Source organism: Erythrolamprus reginae, chromosome 3, assembly GCF_031021105.1.
Source record: "Erythrolamprus reginae isolate rEryReg1 chromosome 3, rEryReg1.hap1, whole genome shotgun sequence".
Lineage (NCBI taxonomy): Eukaryota > Metazoa > Chordata > Lepidosauria > Squamata > Dipsadidae > Erythrolamprus > Erythrolamprus reginae.
In genome coordinates this window covers 3,163,808-3,183,527 of record NC_091952.1, presented here as the reverse complement: position 1 = coordinate 3,183,527, position 19,720 = coordinate 3,163,808, and the positions used below count along the sequence as shown (strand labels likewise).

Sequence of the window (19,720 nt, the reverse complement as noted above, 5' to 3'; positions counted from 1 at the left end):
GAGGAGAAGAAAACAGCCATAATAGCACAAGGGTAATAAAAGATGGGCCGGTAATTAAAATATTTTTTATAGGAATGAGAGATGCTTTCCCAAACGAACAGTAGGAGCAAATGCCAAGGATATAGCTGAATAATAATTATTTTTTGGTTATTTGGAATTTTGTTATTTGGCTATTTGGAAAGCACAAAGGCCAGTTGGTTGCCAACTCACACACATTTTAAACAGAATTTTTCCCACTTTATTTATTTTTATTTTATTTATTTGATTTGTATGCCGCCCCAATCCGCAGACTTTATGGTTTAGAGCGTCTGTAGATTAGCACATAAATCCTGTCGCCAAAAAGAAACATTCCCAAATGGCAAGAGCACTCCGGTTTTTTTGTTATTTTTTGCTGCGACCCAAACGTACAAATGAATTCTCCGAAAATCAGAGTTTCCCTCCCTTCTAGGGCAGAACTAACCCTGGCAATTCTCCTTTTAAGTGCTCATTAGCCAGCAGTGAAATGAAACTAGGACATTGATTTTAAAAGTCTGGTTAATTTTACTCCAGGGTGAAAATTTTGTAAAATCCTCCCTCCTTTTCTCCCCCAAACCGGGAGCACTTTGGTTCAAAGTTGAGAGCCGCCTTGGTAGGTCAGCAACGGTCTTTCCCCCCCAACAATGGAGAAATAATATTCTATTTTTCCCTCATTCCCATTTCCCCCCCTCCCAAAACACTGTGATTGGGGGGGGAAAACCCACTTTATTTACGATAACAGAAGTTCATTCCTCGCAGAGGTTCTGTTCTAAGCAAAATACAAGCCACAACACATTCCTTGGATTGGCGAGGCACAATTTTTATACCATCTATTTTTTAAAAGGCTACACCTGTAGCTACATAGATAAAGACCCTTTTGGGCCCTTTACCTCATCAAAAGACTAAACAAGCTTCCTTTTTCATGCCACACAAAAACCAAAAAAACCACCCCAAAAATATCTGTGGGCCACTCTATCTTTGGAAAACTACTGCCTGGAATCGGAGAGAGTAGATCAGTAGTACGTGTAAATATTTGATCTCACAGCTCTTCTGTGAGAAAGATGATTGACGCTTAGATCTTCCCCACCTTTTCTTATATGATATTATTTTTCCCCACAGTATCATTTTTACTGTTATACAAGCTGAGTAAGCAACAGAAACAGATATTTGGCTGGCAGAAAATCACGCTGAATAAAACCCAAACCACTGCTGCTGTGGCTGAAGGACCGGTGTTGAAAATCGAGGGCAGAAATAAACTCTTTCAAAGAGTTGTGTTTTTGTGTTTAATATATTCTGTCTTTGGTTGGGTAGTGAAACGAAGGGACAAGCAATCCTAGCAGAGGAGGGTTTAGCATCGGGAAAGCACGTGAACGCTTGCTAAAAACGATCGAGCCGAAGGCCAGAGAAGAGACAGGAGAGGGACCGAAGTTGCGAACTTAAGCCAGCAAAGAAGATAACTCAAATGGAGCTTTACGTCAAAGTCCAATGCCATCCTGAAGAAACTGAAATGTGGAATATGCTTTATATATTTATTTTTCTCCTCGTGAAGTTTTGAGGTAGGGATATGAGGTTTGCATAAGAGGAAAATGTGCAACTATTATCTGAAAAAAAAGAGAGTAACAGGAAATGCAACCGAGGTATTTAAAAATACTGAAAACCATCAGGAGACGCCCAGGCACCCTCCCAGTGCAAGGCACACGCTGAAAAAACTCAGGCAAGGCAACGTCTTACAACGAAGACCGGGAAGCAGGGCCTGTGGAACTCCGTGCCACATGCAATTGCTGAGGTAAGTCTTATACAAAACATTAAAACGGCATCATGGAAGAACACGCTCTCCGAGAAAGGCAGGCGGCCTAAGCCTTAACGTAGAAGGCCTACTACGCCCAGGGCAGGAGGGGGGGTCTCCCCTAGCAAGCAGTGAAGACCCGAAGCCGGGGGGGGGCGGGGGGAGCTAGGCTTTCAAAGCAATCTGGAATTACAAGGAAGAAACCAACGGGTTTTGTTTTTTTAAGCGTCTGCTATACACAGAGAAAGGCGTGAGAAAGAGCAGCAAATGCAATCGGGGAGGGAGGGGGGCATTATTGCAGAGATCACCTTAACGTGTCTAAGGCAGGTGGGAGAGGCCAGGGGAGACCCTGTTGCTCTCCGCTGCCTGCGTGAGGTAAAAAGGAGGGGGGCTGTGGGGATACCCCGAAATGCACGGAGGTGGAGCCGCCCCGAATGAGGCCTCAGGCAGCCCTGAGGAGAGGCGGGAGGAGGTGAAGAGCAGAGACCGGGTATCATGAGGTATTCACGGTAATAAATCTAAGACAGTTCACGCAGGAGACTACAGCAGTGTTTCCCAACCTTGACCACTTGAAGATATCTGGAATTTTGGGAGTTGAAGTCCAGGTATCTTCAAGTTGCCAAGGTTGGGAAACACTGGACTACAGAGTAGTAAGACAGAGATAGCTAACTTGCAACTTGCACAAGAGCCCCCCCCCCCCCCCCCCCGCAAGCTGGCCAGGGAAGAGTTAAGGGTGAGAACGGGGACCCCGCACACCTTTGGAAGTCACTGTTATTGCCGTCAGGGTCAGTGATGGTCTCCTGCCGGTACGGCTAATTGTGCGCAGCTTCCGAGTGGGGGGATCGAGCGCAGTTTCGCTTCTTATACCTGTGCAGGTAGCAAAATCGTACTCGGCAAGGTTTTTCACTTCCCCATGGGAGATTTTGCTACCTGCACAGGTACAAGAAGCAAAATTGTGCTTGATCCCGAGCTGCAAAGCGGTGCGCGATTAGCTGTGCCACAGGAGCCCACCACTGCCCAGGGTTAAACTCAACGACAGGTTACATTCGGAGCAGACTCACTTTCCTACCTAAAACATGGGGCAAATCCCGCCGCCCCTTCCGAGGGCCGTTCTGCAGCCCTTGGGAAGACGAGAGAGGCCGGACCGCAGAACCTCGGCCTTTCAAACACGACCCGTCTTGGAATTAAGACCAACAGGAAGTGCCAAGCAGTCTACAAAAGGAACCGGGGAGGAACAGACGGAAGGCAAACGCTACGGCACAGGTCCCCGCTATCAGGCCCGTGAGCCATTGAGAACCAGCGGGTTGAGCGCATGTGAATACACCTGCTCCTGTAAGCAGTGGGCGGACGCGTGTTTGTGTGCAGGCTTCATTTTTTGCAAGCAGCGGGCACGCCTGACTGCTACCCGTGCAAATGGACCTGCGGTGCACACATGCCAGCTACTCGGGTGTGGAACCAATCCTCTCTATTCCTCCCCTCCCCGCCGGGCCCACAAAGCCAGAAAGTTCAGGGAACTCTGCAATATGGGGAGAGCACTAGGCGATTTTGATCTCGGCCTGTTTCAACCACGTGTCCAACTCTCCCGTCACTGGCAACCCTGGTCAGCCAAGCGGGCCTCTCTGCAGCCTTGACGGAAGCAAAGGTTGTGGGCCACGGCTTTCGTTTGGCTAGTGCAGGGAGAGGCCAAGTGGGCTCTTCTATGACTGGTGGACTTCAACTCCCAGAATTCCAGAGCCCATCCTGCTAGTGCAGGAATTCTGGGAGTTGAAGTCTGCATGTCATAGAACAGTGTTTACCAACCTTGGCAACTTGATATATGGACTTCAACTCCCAGAAGTCCCCAGCCAGCATTCGCTGGCTGGGGAATTCTGGGAGTTGAAGTCCAAATATTTTCAAGTTGCCAAGGTTGGGAAACACACACTGTCATAGAAGAGCCACCATTGCCATCCCCGGACTAGTGTGTAGAGTTCACACTGAGGAGGCTCTGTGAGGCGCCTTGCGGGGAGACAGAAGGGAGCATCGGGGCTGTGGAGGCAAACCGACCTTGCAGGGCAGGAAAATAAGGGGCTGTTTGTTACACTCCCCGCTCAGCCACCCCCCAAAAAAGGTTATGGGCCTCTCCCCTGCCTCCTCACCTCTGCTGGGTCCTCCCCACAATTCCTCCCTGCAAGGTTGGCGCGCTCGTGTTGTGGGTGGGGCTCAGGGGGAATGGGCGCTGCTGGTGAAAAGGTGATTTGCACACTCACTGTCTATCCAGAAAGGGCGGGGACAGGACGATGGGCCTTGCTCCTGATCAGTAAGTCTTTAAGGAGGAGACCACGGAGGGGTGGCTACTATTGCTCGACCCTCACATCTCTTGGGGAAACCTCTCAAAGCCACCCCCACGGGCGAGAAAATCACAGTGAGCCTGCCCTTGTTCGGACAGGAGGACCCTTCGGACCTGCTGAGAGATCTGGGAGAGAGAGAGAGAGAGAGAAACAAACCCCCAAAACCCTCCAGGGCGCTAAACTAAATTGGCAGAAGCGGAAACTCTTCCCAGTCAGTTGGATTTCCCCACAGGGGAAGATATGGAAGAAGAAGTTACTCCTAGTAGTAATAGTAGTAGTAGTAGTGAGGTGAAACCGGAGCGAGCCGATTTCGCAGTGTAAACAGTGCCTTCGCTGTGCCCGAGAGCCCGAACGGCGTCTGGGACACCACCTGATTCGTCATAGTGGGGGTCGGTGGGAAGGAAAACGTGATCCTGCAGGAATTCGTTGGTTGGGAAACGGCTCCGGAGGAGGAAGAGTCTCGGGTTTGTACAGGCAGGAGAATCGCTGGCGCCGGAAGAAGTCGTGAATGGGGGAGAGGGGAGGGGAAAGGGAATTTCCTGCCGCAGGGACCGAGGGAAGAGACAAAAACTGCAGGAGGCGCGTTGGATCTGGACCTGGCCTCGACTTCAGCGGTCGGTGGAGGGAGGCTGAGAAAACTCCCGCGAGGTTCCCGGTGACCAAACAACGTAGAAAGGGAAAAAATAAAAATAAAATAGAAACAGAGAGAGAGAGAGAGAGAGAATACCTGAAATTCTATTCACTGCAACCTACTTTCCCTGTCCAGGACTGGGACGCACGCAGTTCCAATCCTCCCTCGAGCTCTTTTTTTAAAAACTGGAAAGACAACGAAGCGCGTCGAAGGTCCCTCGCATCCACCTCCAAAAGCCCCGAGAAGAAGCTCTGCTTTCCGTCTCTCTCCTCACTGGAATGCTTGGTGGAAACGTGGCAAAGTGGTGGCCCCCAAGCCCGGGGAGAAGACCGAGGGCAACGGGTGCAGCGCCCCGAAGCCGAGCGAGGCCCCGGCTCCGGAGGAAGGCTCCTGGGGCGGCAGAGTAGCCAGCAGGGACTGGGCTTCTCCCTGGGAATAACCCATCACTAGGCCCCCCGAGGAGACGGGGGGGTTGCAGGAGGGCAGGTTCAAGGGCAGGAAGCCCAGGAGGTGGGAGAAGTCCATGTTAGCAGCACAGAGGGCTTCCGAGAGCAGAGCCGGGCTCTTGGAGAGGAGGGTCTCCTCCAGGCTGGTGGGCTGAGGAGGGGAAGCGCAGGAGGAAGCTTCGCCGGCCATGAGGGAGAGGCCCCCGGGCAGCTCGGCCAGACAGCTGTCCATCTCGACTTTGGGGATTTTGTCCGGGAAGTATGAGGTAGATCCGAGCTGGTACTTCGGGGGAGGCTGCGGAGGGGAGGAGGGCTCCAGCGGGTAGCTCATCCCCATGGGGAGAGGGTGGGGGACCAAGGAAGGGGGCATCCCTGAGCCGGGCACGGCCGGGACGTGGGCCCCGTACATGCCCATGGGCAGCATGCCCGGGAAGCCCTTGCCGCCCATCACCTCCCGGGAGGCCATGCAGAGGACGGGGCTGAGCTCCTCCTTCACGGAGACAGCCGAGCCGCAGCTGAGCAGGCCCAGCATGTCCGCTGGCTCCGCCTTGATCTTCAGCAGCTCCTGCGAGTGGCTCTTCTTCACGTGGCGGGTCAAGTGGTCCTTGCGGCCGAAGCGCTGGGCGCAGTACTGGCAGAGGAAGTCCTTCCGCCCCGTGTGGACCACCAAGTGGCGCCGGACGTCCTTGCGGGTGTAGAAGCGCCGGTCGCAGTGGTCGCAGGGGTGCTTCTTCTCCTTGGCGCCCCCGCCCGAGGGCCGGCGGGAGTGGGCCTTCAGGTGCTCCAGCAGGGCCTGGGTGCTCTCGAAGGCCTGCAAGCAGACCTTGCAGCTCAGGTCCCCGCTGGCGGCCGCGTGCATGGCCAGGTGGCGGCGGTAGCCCAGCTTGGTGTTGTAGTTCTTGCCGCACTCGGGGCAGTGGAGGGCCTCCTTGTTGGGGTCGTGGGTCTGGAGGTGGTTGCGCAGGTGGTCCTTCCGGTGGAACATCTTCTCACAGTACATGCATTGGTGGGGCTTCTGGGCCGAGTGGGTGGCTAGGTGCCTTTTCAAGCGGGGGGGGGGGGGGGAGAGAAACAAAGAGAACGTTTGTAACTCTGTGGAGTGGAGCAGAATAAAAAGGGGGGAGGGGGGAAGGAGGAGGAAAAGGAAAGAGGAAGAGGAGGAGGAAGAGGAGGGTCTGAGGAATCCTGGCTGATACAGGGACAAGGGTCTCCTGCCTGAGCTGGGCTGGAAGACCTCCAGGAGAGAGCTCCAAGGTCCTTCCCAGTTCTATTCTATTCTAAATGAAGAAGAGGGGGAGGAGGAGGGGGGGAGGGAAAGAGGAAGGAGGAAGGGGTCCTTCAGGGTGTATGAGCTTGGCTGCCTTTTTTTTTACGGGACCACATGCTTCCCAGAGGCCTATTAGATCGCAACAGGATCGGCCTCCTCCAGGTCCCCTTGATTAAGCAATGTAGGTTGGCGGGACCCCAGCTCTATGGAACCAACTCCCCCCGCCCCCCGGATGCTGGCACTCCTCCCCTCTACTGGCTTTTCAAAAAGCTATTAAGGGCTGGCTTTGTCAACAGGCCTGGGGGCTGTGAACTCTAACATGAGAGATGCCCAAATTATGTTTGCATGCTATGTATGTTTGTTAGATTGATTTTGGGGGTTTTTATAATGGCTTCATTAGGGTTATAAGGGGTTTTTAATCTACTGTTGATGTCCGACTTTTTATTATTGTACTACTGTATTATGGTTGAATAAATTAAATTAAATTAAATTGCAGACACTTCATGACCCGGCTAGAGAGCATCATCAATGCTAGAAGGGAGTGGGGTTTGAAAAGAAGGAGAGAGAGGGGGGGGGAGAAAGAAAAGAAGGAAAAGGAAGGAAGGAAGGAAGGAAGGAATAGCAATAGCACTTAGACATATATTGTTTTACAAAAGAAAGAAAGAAAGAAAGAAAGAAAGAAAGGGAGATAAAGAGAGAGAGAGAGAGAGAAAGAGAAGGAAGGGAGAGAGAGAGAAAAAGAAAAGAAAGAAAGAAAGAGAAGGAAGGAAGGGAGATAAAGAGAGAGAGAAAGAAATGAAAAGAAGGGAGAGAGAGAGATAGAAAGAAAAGAAAGAAAAAAGAAAGAAAAAAGAAAGAAAAAAAAAGAAAGAAAGAAAGAAAGAAAGCTTATGAACTCCTTCATCCTTTTTGATGTTGGTGCTTTTCTTGCAGATGGTTCATGACCCAAGTAGGTTAACCTCATCAGTTCCAGAAGGGAGGAGGGTTTGATCTCTCACATCTAGAGCTGATCTTGTTATCCAATTAGGTAATGACGTGTGTTCAAGAAAGCAACCAAGCTCAGAGAGCACTAAGGAGCCCACAAAAAGCAACAAAGATTGCAACTGTTTGTTCTGCTCCTAACCATACACATAGTTCATTCATTCATTCATTCATTCATTCATTCATATAGCTGCCGAACTCAACCAAGTGACTATAAAACCAGGCCAAGATGAGCTTCAGGAATTAGCTGCCACCCTGCTGCGAAACACACCAATTGCGAAAAGTCAATAGTATTTAGCATTAGCATTTAGACTTATATACCGTTTCATGGTGTTTTGACAGCCCTCTCTAAGCGGTTTACAGAGAGTCAGCCTCTTGCCCCCAACAATCTGGGTCTTCATCTGACCCACCTCGGAAGGATGGAAGGCTGAGTCAACCTTGAGCCTGGTGAGATTTGATCTACCAAACTGCAGGCAGCCGGTGAGCAGCAGAAGTCGCTTGCAGTACTGCACCCATTGTTATGAATTGTTCTATTGCTGTTGTGAGCTGCCCCGAGTCTACAGAGAGGGGCGGCATACTAATCTAATCTAATCTAATCAATAAATAAAAGCCTTACCTGTAGAGCTTGTACTTGGAGGCGAAGGCCTTGCCACAGTGGAGCTGAGGGCAGCAGTAGGGCCTCACTTCCGGGCTGGCTCTCAGCTTCTCCACACCAGGGAAGGCTGCTTCGGTCAGCTCATACTGGCACCTCCCTGGGCACTCGCTCTCTCTTTGGGCTTTGGGTCTGGCCACTAGTTTCCAGCCCACCTCCTCCTCCTCCTCTTCCTGCTTGGCATCTTGAATCCAATTGGGAACACTGGTAAAGAACGCTGTCATGGCAGGCCTGGCATCCGAGGAGGGCCGCACCGAGGAGAATGGCTGCCCGCGGGCATCTCACTGGTCCAGTTGCATCCACCAAGTCTTTGCAAAAAAACCCACAAACCCTCAGTCGAGATCCTGGCAGGAGCAAAGGGGGAGAAAAATAATGATGTACAATCTACACAGGGGTCACCAGTCTCATGCAGGCGGTCCTTGACTCATCACCATGAGCCCAAACATTTCCATTGCTGAGCAATTTGGTTGTTACTAATAATAATAATAATAATAATAATAATAATAATAATAATCCCAGCATGAATCCCAGCGACCGATTAAGTCCCACAGAGTTGGCCTTCTCTGGGTCCCATCAACTAAACAATGTCGTTTGGCGGGTCCTGGGGGAAGAGCCTTCTCTGTGGCGGCCCCGACCCTCTGGAACCAGCTCCCCCCTGAGATTAGAACTGCCCTCACCCTCCTTGCTTTTCGTAAACTCCTTAAAACCCACCTCTGCCGTCAGGCATAGGGGAACTGATATAACTTCCCCAGGCCTATATTGTTTATGTATGGTATGTTGTGTGCATGTTTTTTTAAATTATGGGTTTTTAGTTTTAATTATTAGATTTGTATTGTACATTGTTTTTTCTATTACTGTTGTGAGCCGCTCCGAGTCTAAGGAGGGGCGGCATACAAATTTAATAAATAAATAAATAAATAAACAAATTTAATAAGTAATAGTAGTAGTAGTAGTAGTAGTAGTAGTAATAATAATAATAATTTATTAGATTTGTATGCTGCCCCTCTCCGAAGACTCGGGGCGGCTCACAACATAACAGCAATACAATATAAATACAAATCTAATGTTAAAAAATTTAAAAAACTAATTTAAAATACATTGTTATAAAAAAATTTATCTGCTACACAATCATACACACTCAGCGTTAAAGAGTCTTGGCACATTTTATGAGCTTTCTTACTATAGTTGTTACTAAAGTTACAAATCCAATTAATAATAATAATACAATAATAATAATAATAATAATAATAATAATAATAATAATAATAATGTTGCTAATAGCAAGAGTACAAGGTTTATCCGGAAAGTAAGGTTATAAGGCACGTCATAGCTCTCGCAGGGAATGTTCACGGGGGAAGCTGTTATTTATTCATTATTTAGATTTGTATGCCGCCCCTCTCCAAGGACTCGGGGTGGGTTATTACTACCGTGTAGCGGGAAGCCAGCAGAAGAGAAGGAGCAGTGCCAGAGGTCAGTAGATCATGGACTGACCTTGTGCGGAAGGTTAGAGATGAGCGCCCTCATTCCGTTTCCCTCCAAGGGTGAAGTGCACGTTGTAATGCGCTACCTGAATGCGAAGGGCAGGAACGCTGCTGCGATGGGGGCCCAAGATTTTTCTTGCCGATTGCTGAGTTTTGAATTTTTTTGGACTGCACCACTGCCTTGATTGAAGTTTCTCGGGTGGCATTGACTCTGTGGATTTTGTGCACTTCGGGAAGCATCTTGGGCCCCCATCGTAGAAGCGTTCCTGCCATTATTATTATTATTATTATTATTATTATTATTATTATTATTATTATTATTATTTAGATTTGTATGCTGCCCCTCTCCGAGGACTCGGAGCGGCTCACAACAAATAAAACATCAATCAATCAATACAAATCCAATGTTAAAAAAAGTTTTAAAAGACCCCTATTAAAAACAGTCATACAACCTTAGCATTCAGGTAGCGTATGACAGCGTGCACTTCGCCCTTGGAGGGAAACGGAATGGGGACACTCATCTCTAACCTTCCCCACAACGCCTGTCGATGATCTACTGACCCCTGGCACTGCTTGTTCTCTTCCGCTGGCTTCCCGCTACACGATAATGACACCAACTTCTCCTGCAAACATTCCCCATGAGAGCTACGTGCTCCGCAACCTTACTTTCCACATAACCCTCGTACTTAAGACTTCTATCCCACTTCACAGTGCTTTTACAGCCCTCTCTAAGCTGTTTTCAGAGTCAGTCTCTTGCCCCCAACAATCTGGGTCCTCATTTTACCAACCTAGGAACAACAGAAGGCTGAGTCAACCTTGAGCCTAGTGAGATTTGAACTGCCAAATTGCAGGCAGCTGGCAGTCAGCAAAAGTAACCTGCAGTACTACACTCTAATTATTCCACAACTGCAGCTCAAGTAACCCGGTTGTTAAAATTAATTTTATGAACTTTATGAACTGCGGTGGTACAGTGGCTAGAATGTTGGGGTCGTAAATTTACGTAAATAGTAAAATGGCCTCTTCTGTGTTCCGAATACAGTCGCAACTGTTATACCAGTGTTTCCCAACCATGGCAACTTGAAAATATCTGGACTTCAATTCCCAGAATTCTGGCTGGGGAATTCTGGGAGTTGAAGTCCAAATATCTTCAAGTTGCCACGGTTGGGAAACACTGTGCTATACTTTGCGAGAACAGCCACAATTTGTAAAATATGCTCCTCAGACATTTCAGTTAGTCCTCAATTTATGACCACAATTGAGCCCCAAGTTTATATTGCCTGGTGAGAAAAATTTGCTAGGGGAGTCTCGCCCCATTTTACAACTCTTCTGGGCACTTTTGTTAAGCGATTCACTCCAGTTGTTAAATTAGTAACATGGGCGTTAAGGAATCTGGCTTCCCAAATTAAGGTCGCAAAGCAAGCGTCGTAAATGCGAGTCATTTCCCACGCACCCAAAGGTAAATGCGAGTCATTTCCCACGCACCCAAAGGACCATCTAAAAACGCTCAGCGTGGGGGCGGGTGAGAGCCGCTGCGACCTGGGCGTCTCCCAAGGACTCCTGCCCAGCTGAGGACCGGAGGGGGCTGCTGGCGGCTATTTAAAACCTCCCAAGACGCCAGAAACGCCGAGGACCATCTAAAAACGCTCAGCGTGGGGGCGGGTGAGAGCCGCTGCGACCTGGGCGTCTCCCAAGGACTCCTGCCCAGCTGAGGACCGGAGGGGGCTGCTGGCGGCTATTTAAAACCTCCCAAGACGCCAGAAACGCCGAGGACCATCTAAAAACGCTCAGCGTGGGGGCGGGTGAGAGCCGCTGCGACCTGGGCGTCTCCCAAGGACTCCTGCCCAGCTGAGGACCGGAGGGGGCTGCTGGCGGCTATTTAAAACCTCCCAAGACGCCAGAAACGCCGAGGACCATCTAAAAACGCTCAGCGTGGGGGCGGGTGAGAGCCGCTGCGACCTGGGCGTCTCCCAAGGACTCCTGCTCAGCTGAGGACCGGAGGGGGCTGCTGGCGGTTTTTTCTTTTCCTTTTCCGGTTCCGGCGGAGCAGTGGGAATGAAGGAGGGATGCCGCTGCTCCGCTGGACTACGGTGATAACAACAATAATATAGGTGATTTTGAATTGGTTTGAATGCCTGTGTGCATGTTTAGTGAGTTGGAAGTTCCTTGTCTCGGTGTCCGGTTCCTGTGTGGCGTCCCCTCCTTGGTTTTGCTGTGGGAGAGTTGAGAACTGGGAGCCTCGATCAGCTGGGGCTCGGAAGATGGCGGCCGCTGTGGAGCGAGCGAACTTGACAGCCAGGCAGACCGAGACGCCGAGCAGCTGTGAGGTGGGTGCGCTCGGCGCTGGAGAAGACCTGGCGGACGGAGGACCGACCATTGCAATAGGAGAGAGGAGATTGAAAGGAGACCAAGGGAGGAGGACTGGTAGATCAAGGTCTGGTGGTGGGAGAGTTTTACAGACATGGACGCCCCCCTCCCTATCCTGGAAGGGGGGGAGAGAGAGAGATGATGAATGATCCCTGATTTTTGAATAACCTCTGCCCCTGAGAACTTGGCACTTTGAGAAAATTGGCACTTTTGAGGAACTTGGCACTTTGAAAAACTTGGCACTTGAAAAACTTGACACTTTGGGAAACTTGGCACTTTGAGAACTTTAGCACTTTATTAGTTGCTGCTGACCGGATTTCCTAAGCGAATTGAACTATTCATTATTACCTATGTTTGTATTCTCTGTATTTTTATTGTTATTTTTATTCAGTTTTTTAATAGTGTTTTAATATTAATATTGTTTTTAATTGCTATTTTTATATTGCTATCAATTTAATTGTTTTTAACATAATTGGGGTTTTATATAATGAGTGACTGGGGTACGTATACTTATGGGTATGAATGGAATGACTGGTATGACTGGGTGGGTGGGGGTGGGGGGGGTTATAGTATGGATGAGTTGATTGATAGTAGTGTGAATGATAGATTTGGCCCACCTGACGCCCGGGAGACGGGAGAGGGAGGGGCACCGATCTCTGGGGTGGCAGAGGGTCGGAATATTCCAGTGTTGCTGGGGAGAGGCAGATATGGCGGGGGCCACAGAGTTAGCCGTTCCAGGGGAACGAGGGACCGTTGCTTAATAACGGTCCCCTGTTCTGGCTCTGTGAGCCCAACCTTGGGTACTGGTGATGAGTGTAACTCTGGCCCTGGGCTCAGGTTGCTGCTGTTGAATGCCAGGTCGGTGGTTAATAAAGCTCTCCTCATCCGGGATTTGATCCTGGATGAGGAGGCCGACCTGGCATGTATTACTGAAACCTGGCTGGGCCCGGAGGGAGGTGTTCCTCTCTCTGAAATTTGCCCAGCCGGGTTTCAGATATGGCATCAACCGCGACCCCAGGGGAGGGGGGGAGGAGTGGCTATTGTAGCCAGGGAGAGCCTTTGCCTGCGTAGACTCATTGCTCCGGAAATAGCGGGTTGCGAGTCTCTCTTGATGAAGTTGGACTTAGGAGTTCAGGTGGGCTTATTCCTCACGTACCTGCCTCCCAGCTGCGTGTCAAAAGCCCTGCCTGTGCTACTCGAGGAGGTAGCCGGGTTGGCGGTAGAGTTCCCCAGACTTATTGTCTTGGGGGACTTCAATCTGCCGTCACTCGGCGAAACCTCTGGGTTGGCACAGGAGTTCATGGCCACCATGACAGCCGTGGACCTGACTCAAGTAGTTCAGGGTCCGACTCACGAGGGAGGGCACGCACCTGACATGGTATTCCTTTCCGAGCAATTGAGTAATGGTCTGAGACTAAGGGGCTTAGAAGTGTTGCCTTTGTCATGGTCAGACCATTTCCTACTACGGCTTGACTTCCTGGCTCCAATCCTCCCCCGCAGGGAGGCGGAACCAATGAAGATGTTCCGCCCCAGGCGCCTGATGGACCCAGAGGGCTTTCAGACGGCGCTTGGGGTTATTCCAGAGGCACTCGTCCACAGTTCGGCGGAGTCTCTCGCGGAGGCCTGGAACAGGGCTGCAGCGGGGGCTCTTGACCGGATTGCGCCTTTGCGACCTCTCCATGGCGCTAGACCCCGTAGAGCCCCATGGTTCAACGAGGAGCTCCGGGAGTTGAAACGCCAAAAGAGACGTCTAGAGAAGCGATGGAGGAAGAGTAGGTCTGAATCCGATCGAACACTTGTAAGAGCTTTTATTAAGACTTACAAAGTGGCGCTCAAGGCGGCAAGATGCGCGTACCATGCCGCCTTGATTGCATCAGCGGAATCCCGCCCGGCCGCTCTGTTTAGGGTGACCCGCTCCCTTCTTAACCAGGGGGGAGTTGGGGAGCCCTTGCAGAGTAGTGCCGAGGAGTTTAACACGTTTTTCGCTGATAAAGTCGCTCAGATCCGGGCCGACCTCGACTCCAATTGTAAAACAGAGTCGACTGACAACGAGTCAGTCGAGGTGACTGGGGCACGTACTTGTCCACCTGTCTGGGAAGAGTTTGATCTGGTGACACCTGATGAAGTGGACAAGGCCATTGGAGCTGTGAGTTCCGCCACCTGTTTACTGGATCCGTGTCCCTCCTGGTTGGTTTCGGCCAGCAGGGAGGTGACACGGAGCTGGGCCCAGGAGATTACCAACGCTTCCTTGGGGAGGGGAGTTTTTCCATCACTCTATAAAGAAGCGCTTGTGCGCCCCCTCCTCAAGAAGCCCTCCCTGGACCCAGCCGTACTTAACAACTATCGTCCAGTCTCCAACCTTCCCTTTATGGGGAAGGTTGTTGAGAAGGTGGTGGCACTCCAGCTCCAGCGGTCCTTGGAAGAAGCCGATTATCTAGGTCCCCAGCAGTCGGGTTTCAGGGCCGGTTACAGCACGGAAACCGCTTTGGTCGCGTTGATGGATGATCTCTGGCGGGCCCGGGACAGGGGTTTATCCTCTGTCCTGGTGCTCCTTGACCTCTCAGCGGCTTTCGATACCATCGACCATGGTATCCTTCTGCACCGGCTGGAGGGGTTGGGAGTGGGAGGCACTGTCCTTCAGTGGTTCTCTTCCTACCTCTCTGGCCGGTCGCAGTCGGTGTTAGTGGGGGGCCAGAGGTCGACTCCTAGGTTTCTCCCTTGTGGGGTACCTCAGGGGTCGGTCCTCTCCCCCCTGCTATTCAACATCTACATGAAACCGCTGGGCGAGATCATCCAAGGACATGGGGTGAGGTATCATCAATATGCGGATGATACCCAGCTTTACATCTCCACCCCATGCCCAGTCAACGAAGCGGTGGAAGTGATGTGCCGGTGCCTGGAGGCTGTTGGGGCCTGGATGGGTGTCAACAGACTCAAGCTCAACCCGGATAAGACGGAGTGGCTGTGGGTTCTGCCTCCCAAGGACAATCCCATCTGTCCGTCCATCACCCTGGGGGGGGAATTATTGACCCCCTCGGAGAGGGTCCGCAACTTGGGCGTCCTCCTCGATCCACAGCTCACATTAGAACAACATCTTTCAGCTGTGGCGAGGGGGGCGTTTGCCCAGGTTCGCCTGGTGCACCAGTTGCGGCCCTATCTGGACCGGGACTCATTGCTCACAGTCACTCATGCCCTCATCACCTCGAGGTTCGACTACTGTAATGCTCTCTACATGGGGCTACCTTTGAAAAGTGTTCGGAAACTTCAGATCGTGCAAAATGCAGCTGCGAGAGCAGTCATGGGCCTACCTAGGTATGCCCATGTTTCACCATCACTCCGCAGTCTGCATTGGTTGCCGATCAATTTCCGGTCACAATTCAAAGTGTTGGTTATGACCTTTAAAGCCCTTCATGGCATCGGACCAGAATATCTCCGAGACCGCCTCCTGCCGCACGAATCCCAGCGACCGATTAGGTCCCACAGAGTGGGCCTTCTCCGGGTCCCGTCAACTAAACAATGTCGGTTGGCGGGCCCCAGGGGAAGAGCCTTCTCTGTGGCGGCCCCGGCCCTCTGGAACCAACTCCCCCCGGAGATTAGGACTGCCCCTACTCTTCCTGCCTTCCGTAAACTCCTTAAAACCCACCTTTGCCGTCAGGCATGGGGGAACTGAAACATCTCCCCCTGGGCACGTTTAATTTATGCATGGTATGTCTGTGTGTGTGACTGTTAGCATATGGGGTTTTTTAAATATTTAAATATTTTAAATTTATCTGATTGCTTATGATTTGTTTTTTACATGTTGTGAGCCGCCCCGAGTCTTCGGAGAGGGGCGGCATACAAATCTAAGTAATAAATAAATAATAAATAAATAAATAAAATAAATAAACCACAAGACCATGGGGATGCTGCAACAATAGTGTGAAAAGTGGTCAGAACTTTTTTTTTTCCAGCATCACCGTGTTGTGATTCAGTCTGAGGCTCCTCAGGGAACGGCTGGAACTCTGCCGGCTCCATGCTCAGAGGGGGAGGACGAGGAACAGGAGGAGGAGGAGGACCAGGCAGACGGGGAAGAGGAATGCCAGGACGAAGAGGAGGGAGAACAGCCTGAGACCCCCGGGGGGGGGAGCTCTCCCCAGCGAGTAGCCTGGAGTCATTAGATGAGAACGCACAAGCCATCATAGATATGAGGCAGAGAAGGGCAGCACAAAGAAGGGGACAATTAGCCAGGTATTTCCATCCCTAATAGGCAACAGCTGGGTTTGGGTGTGGTTCTCCTCAGAAAGGTTGAAAAGGCAGGCCCGCCCTTCCTGTATTGTGGAGAGTTATCTTTTGGGAGTTCTGTGACCTTGCTTCGATCGTTGGCGTCTCTGATTCTGGTTTGTGGCCTCGAAGGCTGAAAACTTGGGGGAGGCCTGGGTTTTATTATCTACAGGGGGGGGGGCAGCAAGAAGCCTGTTGTATTATCTGGCCGTCGTGACTCTTCTGTGAAGCCTCATAGCATTCCAGTTTGTAAGAACAGTTTTTGTTCTCTGTGTTTGTTTTCAAAGATATAAAGTGACTTTGCTTTTTACCAGCGTGTCTGGCTGCTTTTTTCAGTTGGTATTGAAGTCTGGGGGCACCCAGACAGAACACACCGTAACTCCAAACGGTCACCAAGCGAAACGTGGGTAAGTCAAGGACTATCTGGTATTTATTGAAAGGAGGAGAACTGGCTCAACTTTATTTTAATTCCTAACTAGGCACGCAGGTGGTATGTGGTACACACACACAGAAACCCGCAATGTTTGTGTACCTGCTGAGGAATTTGGTGAGTAAACATGGCAGCTTTTCATTCAGTTGCAGCCGGTCCAAGTAAATCAAACAAACACCACAAGGTCACATAACATCAAAAAATACGAGCTCCGGTAATTTTCCTCAGAGCTTCCGTTATCCCCAAATGGGGGGGATGATACTTCCCTCATTCAAAAAGGTGGAAGATGTATGTAGAGATAGTCCTCGACTTACAGTGCCAAAAATGCTGTCGTTAAGCGAGACATTTGTTAAGTGAGCTTTGCCCCCCAATTTACCACCTGTCTTGTCAAGGTGGTTAAGTAGTGGCACAGTTGTTAAGTGACTCAGGTCACAAAAGGGGATCACGTGACCGTGGGAATACAGTACTGTGACCGTTGTAAATACGAGTCACTTGCCGAGCACATGAATTTTGCTCACATGATCAGTGATATCACGAAGGTCGTAACTATGAAAAGCAGCCTGTTGTAACTTGGAAGTGTCATGAGTCGAGGACTATCTATACTATCCCTTTTGCAGATTTGTAAAGCTTTGTTTACGTGATGCCATAAATGATCAACTGTCCAACTGTGTGATGGGTGACCCCAGGAATCTGAGCCGAGAATACTACAATCCAATTAATAATAATAATAATAATAATAATAATAATAATAATAATAATTTATTAGATTTGTATGCCGCACCTCTCCGAAGACTCGGGGCAGCTCACAACAACGATAAAAACAATATTATAATGGCACAAATCTAATATTAAAAAACTAAAAACCCTATCATAATTAAAAACCAAACAGCACCTACGTACCAAACATAAATTATAATAAGCCTGGGAGAAAGATGTCCCAAATCCCCCATGCCTGGCGGTATAGGTGGGTCTTAGGTAGTTTATGGAAGACAAGGAGGGTGGGAGCAGTTCTAATCTTCGGGGGGAGTTGATTCCAGAGGGCCGGGGCCGCCATAGAGAAGTCCAGAGAAGCAAGTGGAGCAAATGAAAAAGGCCAATGGAATCGTGAATGAATGAATTAAGCCGGGGTGGCGTAGTGGTTAAGAGTGCAGCCCTGCAGGCTCCTTCAGCTAACTGCTAGCTGTAGTTCAGCAGTTCAAATCTCACCACCAGCTCAAAGTTGACTCAGCCTTCCATCCTTCCGAAGTGGGTCAAATGAGGAGCCCGATTGTTGGGGGCAAAATATGCTGATTCTGTAAACTGCTTAGAAAGGGCTGTAAAAGCACTATGAAGCCGTATATAATTCTAAATGCTATTGCTAATCTCAGCCAGTATTCCGTATCTCATGAAATCTCCTTTGCGACAAACAGCTGCAAAAATGTACATAATCTGTTCCATGGAAACATGTGTGGGCACTTGTACATCTGTTGCTACTGTTCATCATTAAGAGTACCTGTCGTGCACAAAAGATCATAGAAGTGCAGAAGAAGTCTAGGGCAGGAAACAGGAACTTCAAGATGTCGTAGGGGGAGAGAAAAAGTATTACGTATTCCTACATTTGTCAAGCCAAAGCCATCATTTTGAGTTAGCTTTTGGCCTGCCACAAGTAGAATAGTAATATGGGAAATGAAGAGGGGTGGATTGCCTATTTGCCGATGACTCTAAAGTCTGCAATAGGGTTGATATTCCTGGAGGCATCTGTAATATGGTAAATGATTTAGCTTTACTAGATAAATGGTCAAAGCAATGGAAACTGCAGTTTAATGTTTCCAAATGTAAAACAATGCACTTGGGGAAAAGGAATCCTCAATCTGAGTATTGTATTGGCAGTTCTGTGTTAGCAAAAACGTAAGAAGAGAAGGATTTAGGGGTAGTGATTTCTGACAGTCTCAAAATGGGTGAGCAGTGTGGTCGGGCAGAAGGAAAAGCAATTAGGATGCTTGGCTGCATAGCTAGAGGTATAACAAGCAGGAAGAGGGAGATTGTGATCCCCTTATATAGAGTGCTAGTGAGACCACATTTGGAATACTGTGTTCAGTTCTGGAGATTGCACCTACAAAAAGATATTGACAAAATTGAACGGGTCCAAAGACGGGCTACAAGAATGGTGGAAGGTCTTAAGCATCAAACTTATCAAGAAAGACTTAATGAACTCAATCTGTATAGTCTGGAGAACAGAAGGAAAAGGGAGGACATGATCGAAACAGTTAAATATGTTAAAGGGTTAAATAAGGTTCAGGAGGGAAGTGTTTTTAATAGGAAAGTGAACACAAGGACAAGGGGACACAATCTGAGGTTAGGTGGGGGAAAGATCAAAAACAACATGAGAAAATAATATTGTACTGAAAGATTAGTAGATGCTTGGAACAAACTTCCAGCAGAGGTGGTTGGTAAATCCACAGTAACTGAATTTAAACATGCCTGGGATAAACATAGATCTATCCTAAGATAAAATACAGGAAATAATATAAGGGCAGACTAGATGGACCATAAGGTCTTTTTCTGCCATCAATCTTCTATATTTATATGTGGTTGCATCCAACCCTGAGATGGGCCCTCCATCCAGGGCAGTTTTCTTCAACTTTGGCCACTGTGGACTCCCATAATTCCCCCGCCAGCAGATTTTAAGATAAGTGGACTCCTCACTCCATAATTCTCCAGCTATTATACTTTAAGATGGGACTCCAACTCCTATAATTCCCCAACCAGTAGACTTTAAGATGAGTGGAGAGTGGACTTCAACTCCCTTAATTCCCCAAGTCAGCAGGTTTTAAGATAGGACTTTAAGATGAAAGGAGTTCAATTCCCTGTTTCCCAACAAGCAGGGTTTAACATGGGACTCCAACTGCCATAATTCCCCAGTCAGCAGTCTTTAAGGTGAGTGGACTCCAACTGCCATAATTCCCCAGCCAGCAGGCTTTAAGATGGGACTCCAAATCCCATAATTCCCCACACAATATGCTTGAGCATGGCTGGACTCCAACTCCCATAATTCCCCAGCTAGCATCCTTTCAGACAAGCGGGGGCCTTCTCTCGCTCTG

General features: G+C 49.4%; 1 protein-coding gene across 1 annotated transcript in view; it reads right to left on the bottom strand.

The window, feature by feature from the left end:
• Positions 1-4,845: 4,845 nt before the first annotated feature.
• Positions 4,846-19,720, bottom strand: part of PLAGL2 (PLAG1 like zinc finger 2) — a 15,468-nt gene continuing 593 nt past the window's right edge. Inside the window, exons 2-3 of the mRNA XM_070744395.1 lie at positions 8,070-8,449; positions 4,846-6,245 (exon numbers count right to left, since the gene is read on the bottom strand). Coding sequence (XP_070600496.1) covers positions 5,030-6,245; positions 8,070-8,329 — 1,476 coding nt within the window. The 5' untranslated portion in view covers positions 8,330-8,449 and the 3' untranslated portion in view covers positions 4,846-5,029. The remainder of the gene's footprint in view (positions 6,246-8,069; positions 8,450-19,720) is intronic.